Here is a 17388-nt window from a genome sequence, read left to right on the forward strand (position 1 = left end):
TTCTTGTTCTGCTCCAACTTCTTCAGCCTCTTTCTGGGGGTGGGATTCGTTGGAGAAAGAGACCATTGCATTGTCATTAGAGCTTTTGGAGTAATTAGATGCTCTGCTGCCTGATCTCATATCACCTGCATATAGGGAGTTATTCTTTTTATTTGCAGTAGATCCAACCGAAGACACAGACATTTCAGACCGTGCATCCAAATCAATATGGCTGTGTTTGCTTCTCTTGGACCCTCTGGAAGAGCAAGAGGCATTGCAATTTAAATCCTCTCCATTGTCACTTCTCTTGCTATTCCTGTCACTAGCTCTGGAATGAGGGGTTCCTTGTCTAGAACACTGTTCACCTTCACTGCTCTCATCTCTAATTGGTTGGCTGGCCCTTGATTTTGCTGACACTGAGCCGACTTCACTGATTTCGTGTTCTTCTTGTTCTGCTCCAACTTCTTCAGTCTCTTTCTGGGGGTGGGATTCGTTGGAGAAAGAGACCATTGCATTGTCATTAGGGTGGTCATCTTGTTCACTCTGAGCTCTTGGTGTAGGACATTTGCTAGACTTACTGTGCACACTATTGGCAGGGGTGGAGCACCTGGTGTTATCTTCTTGATTTGCTCTCTGAAGGCTAGAGGAAGACATGCTCCTAGCAACACTTGTTTCCTCACATACATTTTTCTTGCTCTGTCTGGACTGCAGAGATGACCTTGACATGGCACTCCCAACTCTGCTGCTTTCAACCTCTTCCATGTCATCCTTCAAGCACTTCACAGAGGATACTTCAAAACAATTTTCATCTTCGTGTTGTGAATTGGTTTTGCTGGGCTCATGGTCTTCAGGGCTGTCTTGAGGATCAAGGTTGTTTTCACAGCTTGAATGTGACATTGCGCCCACGGATGAAGGTCTCTGACTGTTGCTCGTGCTTGTCCGGGTGTATTCTTGCTGGTCTTCTCCATTGGAAACACCTGTAGACAACTCACTTCGACAGGTACACTTTTTAATTGATCGGTATGACACTCTGTTCTCTACAGTCTCTGAGTAGGATGAGGACTCATGGACAATGTGTTCAGAGAACTCCTCACTGGATGTGGTATGGAGACTATCCACAGAAGCCATTTTTTTGTGGACTACCCTTCTCCGGGACGATGTGCTGGAGCATGACGACCGTGTGCGCCAGGTGCTTCGTACACTGGGCTCTTCCCTCTGGGATGTGTGCATGGGATTTTTCCAAATGTCATAATCCTGGTGTTTCTTGCCACAGCTGTGACAATGAACCTCATCACATTCCGATTCCTCAAGTTTTGACATGTAAGAATCAATATCACAGGGATATAATGACTCATCTGCCTCTGAGCTGACCTCTGGGTTCATTTTCTGTATGGGGTCTACTCCACTGTCCTCTACACAGGACTCTTCACAAGGCATCTGATTCATGTTGGACTTTTTGATCTGGGTGGACCATTGCAGAGTCTCATCATTCAGCAAGCGGAAGCGAACTTTCATCTCAACAGACAGGCTTCCATCCTTGTTCACGTGTACCCGCTTTTCTATGTCGTCATTGACCAAGGAATGGACCAGGTCCCCAGGTTTTGGATGTGAGCAACTGTTTGAGAAAGGTGCCCCATTATCCGGTGAGGCAGCGAGACCATTAGGATATGACTTTTCTGATGATAAAGAAAATCTCATTGACCTGGTGCTTGATGATGTCCGTGGATGGATAACACTTTTTTTGGCTTTCAGCCCAAAGTTCGCTGCAATTTGAAATGGGTAAAGAAAATAAAAATTGAGAGAAATGTTAACTCATATAAAGATAACACAAAACACATAGATCAAACCCTCAAAGTAGAGAACACTAATATTATTGCATTAAAACTAAGCTTATACAGGTTTGCATAATTAGAAAAAATTGGCTTTGACTAAGTGATGGCCATGAATATTACTTTTTTAACAACAATGTGTTTTAAAATCCTCTATACCTTAACTTTATTATTTTTCTAAATCTAAACTGAAATCCAAACACTTGTTGTTGTTGCACTATGTGTATTGTCAGGAAGAAAAAAACAAACACATTTATAAACAATTTAGTCTCTACATTTCTGTCCTTTATCACATTGCAAATATCTCTTTATTTAAGTGCTCAAATTTTCGTCCTTCTTCCTCAGCCAGGGGAAAAATACATGTAGAACTGATGTTAGAGTTCAAGTGTCAGACATTTATTGTGTGTCATCCACTTGTCCACCCACATGTCAGAAAATGCAGGTGTGGTCATGTAGCCCAGAGCAGCACTCAGTCCCTGCAGGGATGTGCCACTATGAGTGATTATAAAGTTTATTAAAATTTAGAGAACAAATGGAAAAGGAATTGTAAACTGGTGATGGTTACAAAGAGAAATAGTGATAGTTATAGAGGAAATCAGTGATAGGAAAGGACTTTTAGGAATTTTTATCCTAAGCACACCTCTACAGCTCAGGGCAGTGATCTGCATGGATTTACTGAGGTCTTAGACCCTTCATTTCAAACAGAGCATATTTGCTATCGTGCTGCCTTGCAAGATATGCATCTATCTTGTATCTAATACATTTGTTCAAAGCTCACTTTTATATATCTAGACAAACTTATGCTTCTGTAGACAACCAAGATCAATAACACATGAAATAGCTTCTATTTAACCATCCTTATGCATTTGAACAGATACATTTGCCCAGTCCCTTAATTGAAGTGATAATTTTCCCAATTTGATGGACAAATCTTTAGCTTATTCCCTCTGCATCCTCTGACTTTTGTGTCTCAGACAATGAGTTGGGGATGCCTCTGTCCTTAAATTTTAACACGAGTGAATGTTTCCTGGCTCCTGGTATTGAAAATGGAGAAAAACACGTGCACCTTCAGACCACTATTCATTTCACACTAAAACCAGTTCCTAATATAGGGTAGAAGAATTGCCCTCTGAACACTGGAAGTTTCTCTTCATAGGCTTCTCAGGCTGACTTAATTACCTGCAACCTTAGGTAACTCATGATGAAGTGCCTAGAAATTTCATCCTGAATAACCCCCACCCATCCTGTGGGATGTGGACCTGTTGGAGCATGTCCAGAGGAGGGCCACAAAAATGATCAGAGGGCTGGAGCACCTCTCTTATGACGACAGGCTGGGGGGGTTAGAGTTGTTCAGCCTGAAGAACAGAAGACTCCAGGGGAACCTTATAGTGACCTTCCAATACCTGAAATGGACCTATAAGAAGGCTGGGGAAGACCTGTTCATGAGAGCATGTAATGATAGGACAAGGGGTAATGGTTTTAAGCTAGAGAGGAGTAGATTTAGGTTAGATGTCAGGAGAAAGTTCTTTAATATGAGAGTGATAGATCACTGGAACGAGTTGCCTGGAGAGGTGGAGGAGGACCCATTCCTAGAGACATTCAAGGTTAGTCTTGATGGGGCTCTGAGCAATCTGTTCTAGTTAGAGATGGTGCTGCTTATTGTAGGGGTTTGGACTAGATGACCTTTAGAGATCATCCCAAGACATTCTCTGATTCTATGATTCTATAACATACTCATTCCTGCAGTGCTCCAGGCTTGGGGAAGAGTGGCTGGAAAGTGCCCAGCAGAAAAGGAGTTTGGCAGATTTTGTTGACAGCAGCTAAATATGAGCCAGCGTGTGCCCAGGTGGCCAAGAAGGCCAATGGCACCCTAGTTTGTATTAGTGTGGCCAGCAGGACCAGGGCAGGAATCACCCTGCTGTACTTGGCTCTGATGAGCCTGCACCTTGAATCCCCGGGGTCAGTTTTGGGCCTATCATGACAAGAAGGACATTGAGGGGCTGAAGCTTGTCCAAAGAAGGGCAAAGGAGCTGGTGAAGGGACTGGAGCACAAGTCTCACGAGGAGTGGCTGAGGGAACTGGGGGTGTTCAGCCTGGAGAAAAGGAGGCTGAGGGGAGACCTGCTCACTCTCTACAGCTGCCTGAAAAGAGGTTTGAGTGAGGGGGCAGTCGGTCTCTTCTTCCAAGAAAAAAGTGATAGGACAAAAAGAAATGGCCTCAAGTTGTGCCGGGGGAGGTTTAGACTAGATATTAGAAAGAATATCTTGACCAAAAGAGTAGTCAGGCCCTGGCCCAGGCTGCCGAGGGCGGTGGTGGAGTCCCCATTCCTGGAGGGATTTCAAAGCTGTGTAGATGTGATGCTGAGGAACATGGTTTAGTGATGCACTTGACAGTGCTGGATTAATGGTTGGACTTGGTGATCTTAAAGGTCTTTTCCAACCAAAATGATTCTATGATTCTAGTTTATGATTCCATAACCTTTCCATAAAAACATGCTTTGTACCTGAAGGACTGCACTGCAGCTTTAACCTGCAGGAGAAACTGAGCCTTCTGCTGACTAAATTAGGTCAACGTCTGATGCAGGTAAATGCAGAAGTGCAGACATTACATGACAGACAAGGGGATAGAAAATTTGTGGGAAATCTCATGAGTTTAGGGAGTCTTAGAGCAGACACAGGAAAGGAGGGAGTTCTGGAAGGAAAAGGAGCTACAGAGATATGAACGAGGAAGGGAAGTCAGCCAGACATGGGGAGCATGTAAAAGAAAGACTGGAGGGTGTAGGGAGGAAATCCTAGAAGGAAACCAGAGGAAAAGAAGGGGAGGATGGAAAGGCCTGGGAGGCAGAAAGAGGGAAGTATATTTTGCACATGAAATTTGCACATTGCAGCAGTACAATAGGTGCCTGTAATCTCCAGGTTGTGGGACACAGGCCTGGAGACGACTGTGCAAAATGCCCCCTAGTTTTTCTTACCTTCATTGTTTTCGTTGATATTGTTGCCATTGGAACGAGGGGTCAGGTCGGGCAGCTTCTCCACCGAGTGTTTCCTCAAATTTTCCATGGATACCGGTTTGAACGGCTCCCGGCCGACACACACCAGCACGCTGGGGCAGTGGAGCAGAGCCTGCATGCTGTCGATCTAGAAGGAGAAGAGCAAGTGGATCACCATGAGCTGAGAGAGCACAGCTGGTTTCTTCCAAGCTTGGAATCAACTGACAATTAGTTGTCACCTAAATTAAAGTGTAAATAAACTTGGTTCTGGAGAAGCTTGGGGGCTACCACAGCCTGCTGGCAGGCTCTGATGCAGCATTCTTCCATTGAAAGAGAAGGTTTGGTATGTTTTAATCAGATCATCCAAGATTAAAAATGTTGGAAAGATTGCCTAAGGGAGAATATATCTCATTTATTGCAAGGCTTTACATCTTGTGGGAAAAAATTAGGCCTGTCAATGTGGTAGTGAGGAAGAGGGTGGAACTGGAGGCTTTTCAGTTTCTCTTACATAGAATAATACTCTTTAATTCTTCTCATTCCTTATGAGATGGCAGTTATTACCTGGTAAATGCTACATTCCAGATTGACCACTAGCTTTCTTCCTTCCCCCGGCTATGAAAGGAAAAGAACTGTGACTTCCCCTAATATTGCCTCAAATACTGTCTCAAATATTACTTCGAGTATTGCCTCAACGAAATATTACCTAAAGTGCTGCCTCAGTGCTGGACAATGTGGGACATTGTCCTCAGTGTGGGAAGTGTCTGAAGGACTCTCCGTTCCTCCATGAGAACCCAGGTTACACACTGCTTCTTCATCTTCACCACATGACCTGATTCTGGATTACATACCAAGTTCTTCCTGTCAGCTACAGCAAGTAGCAGGGAGCAGGGCTAGACATGGCAGAAAATAACTTCTAGCCAAATACAATGTTTACCTGGGATCTAAAGGAGTAAGAATTAGTCTTGTGATGAGCGCTGGCCAAAGACTGGAGTCCACTTCCATCTTGCTTCTGCAATCCTTATTTGTAAGACTGAAGTTAAGCTCCCAGGCAAATCACTTGTTGGCTTCTAAAAGGATGAGAAGGCCCTTTTGCTGTCTTTGAAGGCTTTAAAGGGGCCAAAATCCAGCAGCTTCGTGCTGTGAGGGGGTTCCACAGTCTAGCTAGGATGTCACTCTCTCCTCAGCCTATTATGTCAGGTCAGTATCTATAGAGCATATGGGAAGTCACCAATAAGAACTGAGTGTGCAATGGGCTACCAAGATGTTAGGTCACACCTGTGGTGGGCTGAGCACTATCTTGCCCATAAGATGCACCCTGACTTCACTGAGTCACCTAATCATCAACCTTTGAACTAGCAACCTGCCCATGCAGAGGAGTTGGACTAGATGATCTTTAAGGCCCCTCCCAACCCAAACCATTGTATGATTCTGTTTTTTTTTACAGTAAAGCATATGTCATCAACTTTAGTGGGAATACACTAAAATCGCATTGTCTTCTCAATATTTTTATATACTTTGTGCTATAGCAGCACTTGGAAACTGAGGCCCATTGAGTTGTGTAAAGGAACAGATCTTCTGAATCTGTGTGAAGACTACCATGAAACAGAAACTGAAAATAAACCACAAATCTCTGCCTATGTCTACTGCTTGTCATTTGCCACTAAATAATTTTTTCCCATATATTTGTAAAGGGAACATCCTTCTAGCTCACTCAAAAAGTGTCAAGAAAACTTGTAATTTAATAAATTACAATATTTTTGTAGGGTTTTGCCATCTGTATCTTTTCCTTATTTACCTTCGTGTTCTATCATTCCTTTCCATTCCTTAATGAGATGTTTTTTCATGTCCTCATACAAGCAGAAAAAAAGGTGAGGGTAAGAAAGGAGAAAGAGAAAAGGAGGAAGAGGAAGAGAAGAAAAAGAGACTTGAAATCTCTTCTGACCCTTATGTAAAACACTCTGTTGTTAAACCTCTGCTAAGCTTAGGAGCTATTCCTATTTGTAAAGGACTTATATTCAGTGAAAGCTGTTTTTTTTACCCTGACATTCCCTCTCATGGTGCTGTGTCTGGATATAGATACTTCAAGCACACTCATCACTGCTGTGCTGTTTGTGCAAAAATAGATGGTGCCAGTGACACAGCTTCAGGACTCAATGGAGCTGAGCCAGCCAGGTTATTGAATTTATATACACAAACCAAATTCTTTCATATGAAATAGACTTGTGTTATGTGACTTAAAATAAAGGGTGTGTCATGTAATATTTCTGGTATCATCAGCTCTTCAGCAGCGTTTATACCTACAACATAGCTTTTCTTCTTCACACATTGCAAGCTTAAGATCTTTGAATAAATAATTGTAGAAATTCATCTAAATTTGGGAAATCAATACTTAGTAACAATTGTTAAAAACATTTTGGTAGTTGTAAATGCAACTGAATGTTTCCTAAAGGTTAAATAAATAATTTTTGGCCAAGAAGACCAACAGCATGCTGGCCTGCATCAGCAATTATGAGGCCAGCAGGAGTAGGGAAGAGATTGTGTCCCTGTGCTCAGCACTGGTGAGGCTGCACCTCAAGCACTTCATGCAGTTCAGCTCTGGACCTCTCACTACAAGTACATGGAGGTGCTGGGGCTAGTCCAGAGAATGGCAATGAAATTGGTGAAGTGTCTGGAGCACAAGTCCTGTGAGGAGAAACTGAGGGAACTGAGATTGTTTAGTTTGGAGGAGGCTGGGAGGAGACCTTATTGCTCTCTACAACTCCCTGAAAGGAGGTTATAGCTGGGTGGGTGTTGGACTCTTCTCTCAAGTGAATGACTACAGGACTAGGGAAAATGGCCTGAAGTTGTGCCAGGGGAGATTCAGACTAGGTATTTGCAGAGATTTCTTTACAGAACAATTAGCCAAGCACTGAAACAGGCTGCCCAGGGAGGTGGTGGAGTAACCATCTCTGGAGATACTCAAGAAATGTGCAGATGTTGCAATTCAGGGCATTCTCTAGTGGGCATGGTAGTTTTTTCTAGGTTAACTGTTGGACTTAATGATCTTAGAGGTCTTTCCAACTATTACAATTTTGTGATTCTGTAATTTTTCTCACATGGATTTGGTTTAACGGAACATCCATTCTGCCAGGTCAGTGTAGTGCTATGGGGCTGGGATAATGATTCACCTGTTTGCTCAGCACAGAGCTTTCCCACGTGGCTGCAGTACCTCTCCTCTCAGTGCCACATTGCTGCCTGGCCTGTGCAGAGGACACCACATCTTTTAAATACCTACAGGGATGGTGACTCCACCACTGGCCTGGGCAGTGCCACGGCCTGACAACCCTTTAGGTGAAGAATTTTTATAAACTTCTATGCTTCTATAAAGAAGCATATTGTCATTACGTCCCTTAGATAAGTTGTGAAAAACAAGTAACAAGCATCCTTCTGTAAATATTGAAAACAAAAGACAGCAAGATAACCTATAGATTTTGCCTCAGATTTTTACCATCTGTAAGTTAGATGTGTAAGGCTAAGTTAGTTGGTCAAAGCTGTATAGTCCCTGCAGAAAGGGCAATTTCTGTATCCTGCATTAGGCTCCTACTGTGAGACAAAGTATGCTCTGGAGATGTCTCTTTCTTACTTGGTGTAAATGCACCTTGGAATTATTAGGAGAGATGCAGAGAACTGAACTAAGTAAGATAAATTCCAACCAACATAACCACTCAGTAGTCATCAGGAAATACCATAATATTGAATATCAGTCTCTAGGGTCCCAGGCCTGTATTCCTTCTTGAAGGCCATATTAATTCAATGAGCTGCTGCTGCTGCTTGTTATTTTAGGAATACAATAATTATTAACTTTAGCTATATAACACCACATGTGCCATATTCCTAATGTAAATAATATCAGTAATAGAGCATGTTTGATCAAACATTATAGATCTGGTCTGAAGCATGGGGTCTTTCACTACAGAAAAAATTAATAATTTTAAAGGGCCCTTTAGATTCCTCACACTCAGTGAAAACCTGGGACTTCAGAGGCCCTTGTTGTCTGACATTTATTGTCTATTTATTTATTTTAAAAACTCTACTTAAACAGAAGAAAAAACTTTTCTTATTGTGAAGGTGGCCAAGCATTGGACCATGTTGTTCAAACATGTTGTGGAGTCTCCATCCTGAAAAATATTCCAAACCCAGCTGAACACCTGATTATCCTCGAACCTAGCTGGACACCTGAACAACCTACTCTAGTTTACTATGCTTTGAAAGGGCTGGATGAGATGATCTTCAGAGGCCTTTTCCAGCCTTAGTGATAATGTCATTCTGTGATTTATTGTAAAAGAGCCTGATACAGATATCAGCCTGAGGAGAAGTGTGGTGGAACTCAAACAGTAGAAGGTGGATGTTTTTGTCTGCTTTAGCAGTCACCATCACTGGGGAGACAAAAAAAAAAAGGCCAGTAGGGTACGATGTGTTTCATTCTAAAGCAGCAATAAAATCTTAGATATTTGATATTTCCTTTTAAGGGGAGGAAGTAAATCAGAAAATGCTCCAGTGAAATGGAGTGGTGGGTTATGGTTGGCCAGCACAGATTTTTTCAGAGATTGAAATTTTCTGTATTTGCTCAGAGGTGCCATTATCTTTTCTGAGCAGTAGCTCATAAGGAAATCCTTCTGGTAAACAGATTCCCCACTTCCCTCTGGCTGCAACAGCAAGATTCTTGAGCACTCGTGCCAGGATACCATATTACAAGAAAACAGTACTACATTCCAGTCCAATTTAACCACAAAAAACAAAGGCAACTGATTGAGGCTACTTAAAGCCCGGAATAACTGGAAGGAGTCATGATGGAGAAGGAAATGTCCTGCCATATTGTTTTTCCATTAAAGCATCACACTTGGCTGTCAGTCATCTTTTACAAGCTAGGCTTCTTGCACACTGATGGAAGACAATCACTATTTAGGGGGTTAGGTTGTTTTACCCCAGGAAATTCACCTGATACAGGTAGTAAAACCCCCATTGGATGTGCCCATCTCTTTCACTGACTAGAGAGAAAGCCAATTGTAGAATCACATAATGGTTTGCGTTGGAAGGGACCTTAAAGATCATCTAGTTCCAACCCATCTTCATGGGCAGGAACACCTCCTACTAGGTGAGGTTGCTCAAAGCCCCATCCAACCTAGCATTGAATGTTGTCAAGGATAGGACATCTGCTACTTCTCTGGACAACCCATTTCAGTGTCTCAGCACTCTCACAGCTCAATGCAGTTGTCTAAGTGTAGATATGTAGAGCAATTTGAGATGTTCTTGGGTGTCAAACCACTCTATGATCTAATATGTGCATGAAGAAGGTACCCAGGATACAAGACTGTGCCCCACCAGACTACCATCTGAAAGCTGAGCAGGAAACATCTGACATATTCATATAGAGACAGTGAGAAAATTGTCTATTGCAAGCTGAATCCCAGCTAAATGGAAACTCCAAGAGTATTTTAATCTATGGTAAGTGAACAGTCAAGAATAAAATGGAAGAAAATGAATGGCTTGTGACAAAGATTTTTGATGGGTTAGGAAAGAGTTGCTTTGGATCACTCATGCCCCTTTCAAGCCCTCATTTGAGTTCTCTCAATGTAATTACCCTATCACAGGAACTCATGGGAAGGGCTGCTCACAGTTAAGGTACTGGAAATTCAGAGACAAAATCCACTAAGGCAAGGTTTTGGGGAGCCATCTCTAGCAGTTTGCACTTGGTGGCCTGAATTAGTCTCCATTAAAGTTTTATTGTGTAATTCCTGAAAATTAAATAAGTTTATCATTCTTACTGTAAGACTTGTCCCACTGTAACCAATAGAGAGAAGCTTGTTGACATTTACAGTCTCTGGGTCAGGAATCAAGAGAATTATGGAGGCTGTGAGTGAGGTTCTGGACAAGAAAGCAGGAAACTTGTTGCCACTACTTGCCACCATTTGTATCAACCATCTTCTGACCCACAAACTACTATGGTATCTTAAAGATCAGGGGATGCCTTGTGAAAAAAAAATTGCCATTTTTTGTTCCTTAAACCTATAGGCACAGACTCTTCCAAGAAACTATCAGTTATGCCCTTAGGTTTATTGAAGTCTTGGTACTTCTGACAACAAAATAGTGATTTTTCAAAGCAGCATAACTATTGGTTATTTGCATACTTCACTATCTCATACTACAGGAAGTCTCTGTCAAAATGGGATATATCATGTATGGCTTAGTTCAGAACGCTAAAAGTTCTTTCAAATAAAAGTGTTTCATAGATGTTACTCCAAGCTCCACTGGGGAGGAGACCATGTGCAAGGTGGAGACAAATGGACGTCCTGTCTTCTGAGCTATGTCTCTTTTTCTGTTTGGGTGTTATTCATTTGAGGATAGATTGTCCAAATGAATGTTACTGTATAGTAGCTACCAAAAAGGGGTTGTGATCTTAGCAAGGACCTCTAGGTGCTACTGCAACACAATTAATAATAAACTGTCATCAGTACCTAAACAGAAGAAAGACAAACATAATACCTCTAAACTAAGGAATCTGTTGGTTGTTGTGGAGAACAAGTCATCCTCTGGCTGTTCCCAGAGGAGAAAGGACCTTCACAAACCTTACTCACCTTAAAAGTCACATATAGAGACCAGTCTCTGACTAAGGTAGTATGTCCTTTTTCCTCTGCTGGCTACCAGCCAACCAAGGGTATTTGAAAGAGTAAAGGAAAGACAGAACAGGAAAATAATGCAAGACATTTTTCAGGTCACAATTCCACAATCTAAACCACCTTCCAAAGAAGTGCAGAGATGCAACAGGAAAAGCTTGTAACTGACGTGTTCAAGGAAAGACTAACAAGAGGAGTTCATTGCCTATCATGCTGACTCATTGCCTTGTTTCCTTGTGCTCTTTCCTCTGCTCCCTTTTGTCTTTGATTCGGATTTACAGCTCTTTGAAGTGTGAACAGCCTTTTGGTTTTGTAGTTGTATTTCATTCTATCCAGAGGGATCCAGTATCTGAATTAGGGTGTCTCATTTTAACAATGACATTAGTAATTTATTTATGCAAATAACTCATTTGCCCTGCCTTTCCCCCAGACTTCACACTGGAGGAATTAGCTGGTGGTTCTTCTGGGGAGTGGTTTTTTCAAGCTATGCTAATCTGTTGGTCAGAAGGTGAGTCACAGGGTGTTGCCACTCCCTGGCCACATACATATTAGCAAATTAGCAGAAGAAAATAAGGTGGAAGGTATAGGAAAGTGCATGACTTGGCCTCACTTTCTCTAACATCAACATGGGCAACATTCCCCCACACCCTACCAAAGTGGAACACCCCTTTTCCCCATCTGCAGAGAGACTGGTGGACGTGGCATGGGTGTGTATTTGATGAGCAGCCAGAAGGCTCTACCCCACACAACAGAAGGAACACAGAACAAGAGCTAATATTGAACTTTAAGTAGAGAGCTATTGCACAGAAATTGATCTAATCCTCTGCAAACTGTAGCACACAAACCATTAGTCTAGAAGAGACTACACAGCATCCTTTCCTCTCTCACAGCACACCAAAATTCACATGATCTCCTGTACACCACATCAAACCTCAGGTCTTAAAATACACATGTAGGAAGCAGGACAGGTGCCTGCTATAGCAGGTAATCCACTAAACATACATTACACACTGCTACCTTTATTTGATACTCGTATCATGGGAACATGGGCCAGTCCATTGCTTCAGATGCTGAAATGCAGCAATCTAAGATGATTTGTCATACCAACACTGCTAAAAACATCAGCATCTTCAAGAGCTGCTCAGACATGAGCTGTCTAGTTTTCTGTTTTGACCACTGTGTAAAGCTGCATGAAAAATGATAGCTTTGGGAGTTGTGACCTGGAAATCAGGCCATGAAGTTCTCAAAGAGCCAAGTAAAATATGTGAAAGACAGAGGGATAAGGCACTGCACTGCTTTCTCAGTCAACCACAGGCAAAGATTTTGTTTAACTATTGCACTCCTGGCAGCTTTTCCTACAGTACTCACAGATGCCTTCCCTGTGTTTGACACTTTGCACATGCATAAGGAAAATGTTCTGTTTGGTACTGGAAGTAGTCCAGATGAACATCTTACAGCAGATCAGGACAAATGCTACAATTGGAAGTTCGGTGGATATTGGAAATAGTTTGGGCAGCAGCAGAGGAGAAACACTGCATGGAAAAAGGGGAAGGAAGAGGAAAGACTGAAAAAAAGGCATTAAAAAAGGAATTATTTTTTTTTGTGAAACAAGTGAAGAGGACAAAAAGGGGAAGAAAACTTATTTTCAGGCTGCTAGGATCACATGAGGGCTGCCATGGTTATTTTGTCTCTGTGGAAGATGAGCTAGTTCCTAATGAAGACTTTGAGTGTCTTTCTTAAGACTTACACTGAGTGCTGGATTGAGTTAAGGAGGTCCACACATCGTGCTGAGTTTATATTCAAGCTTTTTATGGCCTTTTTTGATAGCTGAGGGAGGAGATTCTCCCCCTCTCCTCCACTCAAGTGAGACCCCACTTGCACTACTGTGTCCAGCTCTGGGGTCCTCAGCACAGGAAAGATTTGAACTTGTTTGAGATAGTCCAAAGGAAGCCACAAAGATAATTAGAGGGCTGGAGCACCTCTCCTAGGAAGACAGGCTGAGGAAGTTTGGGTTCTTCAGCCTGGAGAAGAGAAGGCTCTAGGGAGAGCTTAGAGCACCTTTCAGTAGTTAAAGGGGGCCTATAAGAGAGATGGTGACAAACTTTAGCAAGGCTGTTAGTGATAGGACAATGGGTAATGTTTTTAAACTGAAAGAGGGTCAATTTAGAGGCTTGACAGGAGGTGTGATGGGGCTCTGAGCAACCTGATCTAGTTAAAGAGTTCCCTGGTCACTGCAAGGGGTTTGGACTAAATGGCCTTTGAAGTTCCCTTCCAACCCAAACCATGATTTTTTTCCCTTCACAGCCACCCGGTTGGCTCAAAATGAAGTGTGAGACTTTTCTAGTTGTGAATCAGAAATCAGAGCCAGAGAAACAGAAAATTGCTCTTAAGGGTGCAGATTTTAAGATGGAAGAGAAGAAGGCATTTCTTAGAAAGTTTTTGCAGTAGATATTATCTACCTTCTGACATTCTGCAATTCCTCATCGAAATCAGAGTCGCCTGCCTGCTCTAGGCTCATTAAATCTTGTCCATCCAACATTAGCATTTAAAAATCATGAGTCAGACTAACATCCACCCCACCCCAAGCACCTGCCCTTATCCTCTTTGAGGGCAGGATTAGCTTAAAAATCGACAAGTTTTGAAAAATGCTAAGCATCTGCTTTTTGTGATTAGTCTTGTGGTGACTGAGTCAGTGAGAAGGATGTGGTTCATGAGTTTAGGCTTTTCCCCATTACCAGAAGTTCTCAAAACTTATTCTGTTTGCATAGGAAATATCTGCACCACGGATGAAAAGTTACTCCAACTAGAAGCTGTAGAGGAAAAGAGGGAAGCACAACATAGATGTGCTCCAGCTAGGAGCTGGGACTGAGTATATGAACCCTACTGCTTCTAGATCAAGCTCACAGATCCATATGGCTTTGTTCCATGGTGTCACAACCAGGATTGGGGAACCCAGCCTGATTCGGATTGGACTGTCTCAGAGGGAGCTGGTCCCTCACACATGGTCTTAGAAACCCAGATGTCTCTTAGCTTAAACATTTGTGAATTGTGCCTCATGGAGCACCACGGATCCAGCCAATGGTGTACAGAAGCTCAGGGCCTAGAGAAACCCATCTGGCTCAAAACCCTGGTTTAATTAAATAGTTTTCTTCTTATTGACTTCAGGGTTTCACCCTCAATTTGCAAAGTCTGTAGTGCAACTTTGAAAGCTGGAAAGTTGTTCATTTCTACACAGTAGAAGGAGCTCCCCTGATGTTAATTTATTTTAGAAAATATGTGAGTAGAAGGAGAACCAGACCAGCTGAGAGTTGCCGCAGAATCATTTGAATTCTCTGCTCATGACCCAAAGGAAGAAGCAAATTGATGAAAATGCAAAACATGCTCTTTTCCTCTCCTAATATAGGTAAAAAACTCAAAATCTGAATTTAGAAAAACAAATTTCTCTATGAAAGAACCCTGCCTCTCCTGCAAAAATTATTTGCAGAATCAGTGATCTCTACTTAATTTACATAGAGGAAATTCACAGTTTTTCCAGGAGAGGGTGGAATTCTGCTGTTCTTTATGCTCTAGGTAAATTAATAAATGTTCACAAATATTACTGCATATACTCAATAAAATGATTGGAAATGTCTTTGTCCTGGATTAAATTCAAAAGAATTAGAAAGTAATTATACTTTGCTACATTACTCTTGAAAGAAGAAAATCTCCCCAGGCAAAGGGATTCATTTGCATTTGGTATATGTCAGATAAGAAAGTATTAGATTTGGTGTATGTTAGATAAGAAAGTGGCTAGCACACAAGGTCCATTTCACTACATCTTGTAAGGCACTGGGCCAAATGATTTCAGGGCATCTGAAAGGTTCATAAAACACACCTGGATATGAGTCTTCTTATGGATCAGGTTCATGGAAAGTTTTGCTGAGGTTTACAGATCGCTTGTGTAAATCTCATTGGAGTCATTGTGGTTTTGGCATGGAATCAGAGAATATTGAACCTGAAACCTGTGGTTTGTTTTTAGACTATGAGTCACGCACATGGTGGGTGGAAAGTGGTACAGCTCACTTGACAACAACGGTTTGCAACAGATGAGGGGCTGAAATTGGTTGCAATTATTCATACCTGAACACAGCACGAAACCAAGTGTCACACTGAATATGTCAACATGGAACCAGAAAAATTAACTCTCCCAAGGAGGGAAATGATCACCTTTCTTCTCTTATTGTTTATATACACACCACATTTTTAACCAGCTCGTTTGCCTCCATGTACCTCATTTCCCTCTTCCAGTTCCATCAGGGTCTTGATGACACCTGTCATTAAGACAGATGAACTTGGTAAACGGCCCACACATGAGTGGCCTAGAGGATGCCTGTGGGCAGGCTACAGATGTCCCAGAACTGGCTATATGGATGTGTAAATTGGAGTCAGGAAATATGTCAGACAGGCCTGTTTCCTGGCCTTGCACCCTAAGGTCGCTGTAAATGCAGTCATTATTACCAAGAATTGTTCAGTAATGATAGTTAAGGCAATACATTTTCTAGTAACACCTAAAAATAAAAGTTCTGTCTTTACAGCTAGATGAAACAATTCTGGATCCACGGCACTGGAAGAGTCACCTGCACTGTTATGTTGTAAGGATGGTCTTCAGTACATTTAAAGCCTGGATCGATTGGAGCTTTCCCAAGCAATTCCTGGGAAGGTCTGGGAGTTAACATATGCTGGGGACCTTCCCTAAGAAGTATCTGGAATGTGGCCACCCAGTTTTAGAAAATGAGACCCTGTTTTGGAGTCTACATAGTATGAGTACGTGTCCTGACACTATTCTGTCTACTAGAAAAGTTGTAGCCAATGGCCCTACTTCCATCTGAGGAAGATCTTTGCCTACAGGTTGCTGGATACTGAGAAGATACTCTGGGGAAAGAATGACTTGATATGTGCCTTTCTGTCTTTCTCTGAGACTGCTACAGCTGATCACTGTCAAAGATGACTTGATTTGACCCAGAATGATTAGTCTTGCCACAGCATCTAAGTGTGTCTCGTTCCAAACTCAACTCAAACACAGAAGAAAAATGAGGGTACTCACCCCAAGGAATTTCTAATAACTAATCCTTTACAATCTCCAGTTAATGGTGCCTGAGGAAGCATTCCTTAACTTGTGATTGCTCCCCAGATTAACTCGCACAGTAATTCTCTGATTCCTCAAAGAAATTTGGTTTCATACAGTGCTCATTCTGCAATGCCCTCACTTGTAGAGTCTAAGGCAAAAGAGAGTCTTTCTAGTCTTCTGTTCTGCCTTTGTACATAACAGACTGGATTAGATTCACTCATTAAATACAACAACTTACGGTCAGCCTTGAGTGCTTCTAAGCAAGAGAACATCTAAGTCTTGGCCTGACTCCAACAAACATAAAACTAGCCACATCCCTTGGAAAACTCTTCTGACAGTTGATAAATCCCATTTGAGAAGCTCATGGTAATTGCCACTAGTAGCCATAAACTATGCAGACTATTTGCCATAACACAATGTGGTTTCAAAAGCCATACAAGAAGGAGTATTGGATTTTAAGGAAGAATTTGGGTTTGTTTTAATTTAAGACAGTAAGTAAAAGGAAGGCTTAGTCAGTGAAGGATAAGGGTAGAAATCAGGACAACTGTGACTAGACATATAGTCATGTTGCTGGGTTCCTGTGACTTAAACAAGTCTTAATAACTGTTCAGCTGGTGGATCCTGGATAATTGCCATTTGTAAGGGAAATCCTCTGTTGCTGTGCAGTTGCTGTCACATAATCCTACACATCATTTGAGTTTGTCTGTGAGGCCTTTCTATGATCTGTCTTCCACTTTGTGCCTACATAGGTGCACTCTTTCTGTGGTTTAGACCATGAGGAAAGAAAAATCCACTGGATTATTTAAGAATTTTGCAGTTCAGAGATGAAAG

General features: G+C 42.0%; 1 protein-coding gene across 1 annotated transcript in view; it reads right to left on the minus strand.

Annotated features, from left to right (window-relative positions):
• RP1L1 (retinitis pigmentosa 1-like 1) overlaps nucleotides 1-17388 on the minus strand; it is a gene marked incomplete at its 3' end in the record, with an annotated part of 28395 nt that overhangs the window by 5767 nt on the left and 5240 nt on the right. Inside the window, exons 2-3 of the mRNA XM_010002234.1 lie at nucleotides 4780-4945; nucleotides 345-1742 (exon numbers count right to left, since the gene is read on the minus strand). Coding sequence (XP_010000536.1) covers nucleotides 345-1742; nucleotides 4780-4945 — 1564 coding nt within the window. The remainder of the gene's footprint in view (nucleotides 1-344; nucleotides 1743-4779; nucleotides 4946-17388) is intronic.

The sequence above is a fragment of the Chaetura pelagica genome, unplaced genomic scaffold (genome assembly GCF_000747805.2).
Source record: "Chaetura pelagica isolate M959 unplaced genomic scaffold, ChaPel_1.0 scaffold107, whole genome shotgun sequence".
Classification (NCBI taxonomy): domain Eukaryota; kingdom Metazoa; phylum Chordata; class Aves; order Apodiformes; family Apodidae; genus Chaetura; species Chaetura pelagica.